The following is a 6,000-nucleotide window of genomic DNA, read 5'->3' on the forward strand; positions in this document are numbered from 1 at the left end:
ACGGACTTCTTATCACGAAAAATCGACGTAACTTCTTATCTCTTTGCACGCGGCGCGCGTCCCGTAACCAAACTGGGCCGTGCAAAAAAAAAAAAAAAAAGCTCCTTTTGTTTTCGTTTTTATAGTTCCTTGGGTTTTTTTTTTGCCGCCTGTTTTTCGCAAGTTCTTTCGTTTGCTTAGGCGAGTGCTTTTCCACTTGTCTTTCTTATCTCCTTGCGCCCGGCGCCCGACGCGCGACCCCCCCCCCCCCCCCCCCCTCCCCTCCGTAACCAAACTGCGCTGTGCAAAAAGAAACGAAGAAAAGTTCCTCTGTGTTTTTGTCTCTTATAGCATCCTCGATCATCCGCACCGGTGCGCACCGGTGCACTGAGTAGCGCCCCGTCGTCTTCGACCAACTGCACCGGTGCGCATCCGACGTGCTCGATCAACGGTGCGCACCCTCCCGGTGCGGCTTTTCGTTGCCCCAACGTGCACCAAGAAAATCGACGGTGCGCCGGGGTGCAGTCCCATCAGGCATTGCGGCCTGGAGCGGGAATCGAGAAGATGGCGGGAGTAGCAGACGCGCAGTTTGTCGAGATGGCGACCTTACGAAAACGAGCACTCCTCGCAGCGGCACTCGATGAGTTCCTTAGCTCTTCGGACAGCGAGGACGACGAGTTTTTTACCATCGCCGCGATTACCGGTGATTGCTGCGGTGGCAAAGAGCGCCCGAAAGTCATGAACTTCGTGGAGAGCGTTGTGAGGCGCTTCGATAACACCGAGGTACGGCTATTATCTGGTGGTACTCTTTCTTAAACCAGTGATAATGGGAAAGATATATTTTGTTGTTGTTTTTTTTTCAGTTCCGAAAGCATTTCCGGGTAGCCCGAGACGTGTGCTACAAAGTGATAGCTGACTATGAGAAGTCGGAGTTCTATCCTCGTGGCCATGGTCCCTACCCCCGGAAGACTGCTGAAGAACATGTACTTTCCTTCCTTTGGTGAGTAAGTTAGGTCGGAAGATTACTCTCAATCTGAGCTTTGAATATGACAGGAAAAGTACTTTTTTTTTTTTTTTTTCAGGTTTGCTGGAAACAAACTAAGTGAGCGAGCCGTCGCAGTGATATTTGGCATGGCAGAAAGCACTCTTCATGACATCGTCGAGCGGGTGGCAAGCTTCTTGGAAAGCATCAGTACCGACGTCATTCATTTTCCCATATCTGCACAAGCTAAGGTTGCGGCTAGTGCGAAATTCGAAAAGGTAAAGTTAGTTTTGCACCTGCTTGAAAAAGTACTGATCACAAATTAACTTCAGATTTCAGGCTTCCCTCGTGTTTTGGGCTGTGTGGATGGCACCTATGTGGACACCAGATGCCCTGCACATAAAATTCCATCCACGTATACGAACAGACACGATAAGAAGTCCTACAGCATGCAAGCAATTTGCGATTCTGATCGAAAGTTCCTAGATGTCTTTCTCGGGCACACGGGGAAAACACACGACGCACAGGCATTCAGGCGGTCCTTTGTCTTGGATGACTTGCCACAAATCTGTGAGGGTGACAAGTATCATATACTAGGAGATGCAGCGTACCCCATAAGAGAGTACCTCCTAACTCCATTTAGGAACTACGGCAAACTCGTGCCGGACGAGGTGAACTACAACTTAAAGCTGAGCCAGACACGTGTCCGAATAGAAAATGCCTTTGGGCTACTGAAGGGACGCTTCAGGCAGCTTTTATACCTTGAGTTCTGGAGTGTCAACAAGGCCACACAGTTTATTCTTGCGTGTTGCGTCTTGCACAATTTGTGTATCGACGCAGGAGACACAGATATAGATGAGGAAGAAGTAAAAAATGCAAGCAAGGGTCGCAAGCCAGGCCCGGGCGACGCTTGGGCTAAAGAAAACCCCAAGAGGGAGAAGCTACTAAAACAACTGGGTGAAGAAAAGAGAAAAAAAATTGCATGCTACCTTCGCACAGTCCAGTAACTTGTCAACGTTCCTGTGCACCACTTTGTTGTAGGAAAGTGTGCGGCACCTGCCAACTTTTTTGTGCACTCTGTTGTAAGGAAATAACATAATAAAGTAATTATGCATTTGACCTGATCCTGTGTTCTGCAAAGCAATAGCATACATAGTTTCTACAGCCTCAGAAACCAACTAGAAAAATAACTCCATTAAATTTAATATTTATAAATACAAAAAAGGAATGGAAGTCTGTCCATATAAAAGCACGTCTTGGCTGATAATCCTTACATCTACACGTCTACCATTAGGCTTCAAGATCCTTTTCAGGCGCCAGAAGACTGCGCAAAACCTCCAGCTTCTCTTTGTGGCGACGTTCCCGCTGCTCTTCTCTGTGCATGTGTATCTTCCACATCATTTCGCACACAGGGTTCACCTTCTGCTTCTTCATGGGCGGTGTATCTTTGGCATATTCTGGCTTAGAACTATCCAAACTGTGTGGAGTGGCCGAGGACTTAAACTCGACTCGCCCAGGTCCTCTAAGAAGCTCCGGTTCTATGCTGTCGTCAATGGACTTGATTTTTTCAAATTCCTCATTGTAGGGAACAGAAACGGGATTTGCACCTGATGAGGCGTTGTGTTGTTTTCGTTCTGTCCGGCGTTTCTTTATAGTTTTAAAGCGGTTCTGACATTGATCTGCTGTTTTGTGGGAGCCAAGGTCATTAGCAATGTCCTCCGAGATGGCTGCCCACATGGCTTTTTTGTTTTTAAAGGTTTTCATGGGCCCCACTTGGCTCAGATAACTCTGATATTTATCAAGAAGCAGCCTGGTTTCTCCTTCACTCCATTCACTCTGGGTTGGAGCACCATCAGGCAGGATGCAGTCCTTTCCTTGAAAAAAACGGTTACCTGTTGTCTCTTCAGACTCTGGAAGCAAAAAATAAGCTTAGATCAACACACTGAAATATTTAGAACTAATAATAGTAGCTAAATCTTGTTTAATATAAAATAAGTTTAAAATTTATTGCAACAGAGAAGCCATTTGCATTATTTAAGTTGTCCATGGTGTATTTTAATTTTAAAAAGCGAGTAGGGAGTCTAGGGACTGCTGTTTCAGCATAACTTGGCAAACAGTAGGGTCCCAGTGAGCCCATTGGAGTGTTTGAGGGAAGCACATGACAATGTATACCGACAGTGTTAACCGAGCTCTTGACATACTTTGCTCTGTTGCCCCGACTGGCTCACGAGGTTCAAACTTTCTCCCTTTGTCAGCTCATGCTGAAATAGAATATAGAACATCCTGGCAAAACCCAACAAGGACTCTCGGCAACCTACATTGCACTACAAATTATAGGGCTGTGCTAATGTATATGCTTGTGTTGACTGATACACATCATGCGTCCCGAAGCAGTACAATCCCTTGTCTCTTATGAAGGACGGTCATCACAAGGCTCGTTCAATTTACTTGCACCTCCTGCACCGGTACAGAAAAGTGTAGGGCAATGTACTTCCGGTATGTGTATTAAGCTACACCCGGAAGTACACTACCCTAGACTTTCGGCACCGGCGCAGGAGGTGCAAGTAAATCGAACGAGCGTGCTGTGACCATAGTCTGGAGCAGGAGTAGGACCTAGACTAGCCCCGACAGAAGAGACGGTGCTTCCTTGATGCCGATGAAGGCTTGGCAGCTCCGAGGTGGAACCCATTGTGAAGAATGAGACAAGACTCACTGGTGCTGATGAACAATGGGTCTAAGGTGGTTGCCTTAGAATGTTTAATATGTACCAGTTCAATTGTGATGCCAAGCGTGAAATGAAACAAACACGGAACATACACATACAAATGGCATAATCGAAGTAATGATTTTAGTGAATAAAAATATTATTTACAAATACAACAGTGTCCCTCCCTTATACAATAACAGCTAGAAGGAAGAATGTGGCAGGTTAAAATCTCACTATACACAAATCTTGAAAATCACTTCAAGTGGTTAAGTAGCAGCACTGTTCCTTTAATCTCCAGCACAAAGTCATTGCTTCCCAAAAGGCAATTGAAAAATCCTTTTCAATTGCCTTTTGGGAAGCAATTCAAGACACACTATAACTTTTCCCCCTTCAATAACAAAACAAAACTACCAGGTCACCAGAGAAAGTGTAAGCATATAAAAAATACACTGTGTAAATTCACAACCCAAGTTGTAGGTGTTTGTTATGGATATAACCCAGCCCAGGAGGCTCCAAACAGGTTGAGCAGTCAAGGGACCTGCAGCAGCTGCTGTACCCTTTTATGGCCTCCATAGTAAACCTGAGACAGGAATAATAAAAAAAGACAGAAAAACAAAGTGCTAAACACAGCTTGTCTCGGTTTTGCTATGGATGTCATTCATCAGCTTGCCTGAGTTGTTTCGCTTTCTTCACCATCCTATGCACTATGTACTGTGTGCAGATTATGATATGGTGCTAGTTGCACTGCCACATCAGTTCATCTTAGAACGCTTTCACGTGCGTTTTACGAAGGGTGATACCACTCTGTGTAGTACCTGATGCCAACAGCTGCATCGTAAGGAAAGTGCAAAGAAATAGATGGGAATAAAATGCTGCCATAGCACAGTCAATACTAAAAGCTTGTCTGGAACACACTTTCACATGCTTCAGAGCAAAAAATTAACAAATTCATTGCAACAAAAATGGAATGATGTCACCACACCAGGCAAAGCACACACCCTTGTCCATCCTAACGAAAGAGTGAGTTGATATCCATATAGGAAATGCACATGTCATGTCGTATAAGCATTTGGCTTGGAGAAGAAAAAGAAAACACTGAACACTCCGGTACTGGAAATCAAAAACATTCAGCTAAAATTAAATATGATCAATAGACTCATAAAGAAAAGGTGATGTCTTGTGGCAGGAGAGTACATAGTTCTTGAGAGGTGTCGGAAGTTTCTTTTTTGATAAACTGGCCGGCCTTGCAATGTGGTCGGCTCAGAAGTTGCTGATTGACATGCACATTATTATCACCATCACTCACACCTGTGCTGCCTGGAAGAGGAGGCAGTGACGAAGGCATGCCTGGACAAGACACAATGAGGGCGCTCGTAGTCACCGGTGAAAAAGGCTGGACAGGATCATGAACGTTGGGACCCTCGGACAGCAGAAGTTTGGATCAGGAGCACAGGCAAGCACTGTCACCTGAAATGGACTTGGCACAGCAGGTGCCCAGCTGCAACTGGGTAACTCGTGAAATAAGCAGGTACACATGACCACATTGAACAGGATTCCCAGAAGATCACCATCGTCATCCCAGTAGGAATTTGTATTGTGTTGTTCTGAAAGAGTGGACGTCATTGTTAACTTGGAGGCATTGCACGTTTGACCGTCCGGAAACTTGTACGTTGCTGGATTTGGGGTGTAGCGAATTTCCAATGTAACTTGTCCTTGCTTCGTGGTTGAATAATGTGAACGGCTTGATCAGTGAAGAACCGTAGCCGTTGACCATTCGAAATATGACTAAAGGTGCACCTGCCCACATAAATCAGGTTGACCTGAAAAATTGTTTGGAGCTTTTGAGGATGACATCTGTAGTGGTCGTGGATGGCCACTATGAATGCGTAGAAAGAGACAGGAAAAGCGACGATAAAGAGTGCCTCAAAAGGCTTGTAAAAATGCTGAAAGGCTTAAATTGTGGGGCGCGAGATGCCGGTGTCCCGGGATCCATGTGCGAATCCCGGTGAACGGAAAGACGTCAAGCCAGCTCGGAGTTTCGATGAAGACTTCTTTCCTCGTGACCAGCAGACAGACATTCAGATCCACAGGGATCAGCACTGCCGTTCACACGGGCAGATATGCCACTGCCGGACAAGTGGTGCCATCTCGTCGCAGCAGCACACACCATGAACTTCTTGAGATTGTTAATAGCACACTACAACATCCTCTGAAAATCTCAATTGAACCTACCGTGCGAGTCAACTAAATCTTTGTCCCTTTGAAGGAACTGCATAAATTGGTTTCTTAATGCATCACGCTAATATTTTGTACAGAGGTGGCCAAAAATAGT

At 45.5% G+C, this 6,000-nt stretch overlaps 1 protein-coding gene across 1 annotated transcript; it reads left to right on the top strand.

The window, feature by feature from the left end:
* The first annotated feature begins 535 nt into the window (after positions 1-535).
* Positions 536-2,385, top strand: LOC115323795 (protein ALP1-like). The gene is made up of 4 exons (XM_040217559.3): positions 536-762; positions 843-979; positions 1,062-1,239; positions 1,294-2,385. The coding sequence occupies exons 1-4, from the start codon at positions 544-546 to the stop codon at positions 1,966-1,968; spliced, it is 1,209 nt and encodes a 402-aa protein (XP_040073493.1). The 5' UTR covers positions 536-543; the 3' UTR covers positions 1,969-2,385.
* Positions 2,386-6,000: the final 3,615 nt, after the last annotated feature.

Source organism: Ixodes scapularis, unplaced genomic scaffold (genome assembly GCF_016920785.2).
Source record: "Ixodes scapularis isolate PalLabHiFi unplaced genomic scaffold, ASM1692078v2 PGA_scaffold26__3_contigs__length_393636, whole genome shotgun sequence".
Classification (NCBI taxonomy): Eukaryota; Metazoa; Arthropoda; class Arachnida; order Ixodida; family Ixodidae; genus Ixodes; species Ixodes scapularis.

Bases quoted from the DNA above. Each gene is read 5' to 3' on its own strand.
- LOC115323795 (XM_040217559.3), top strand. From the start codon at position 544: ATGGCGGGAGTAGCAGACGCGCAGTTTGTCGAGATGGCGACCTTACGA. The intron at 763-842 runs GTACGGCTATTA...TTTTTTTTTCAG, and splicing joins GGCGCTTCGATAACACCGAG to TTCCGAAAGCATTTCCGGGT. The intron at 1,240-1,293 runs GTAAAGTTAGTT...AATTAACTTCAG, and splicing joins CTAGTGCGAAATTCGAAAAG to ATTTCAGGCTTCCCTCGTGT.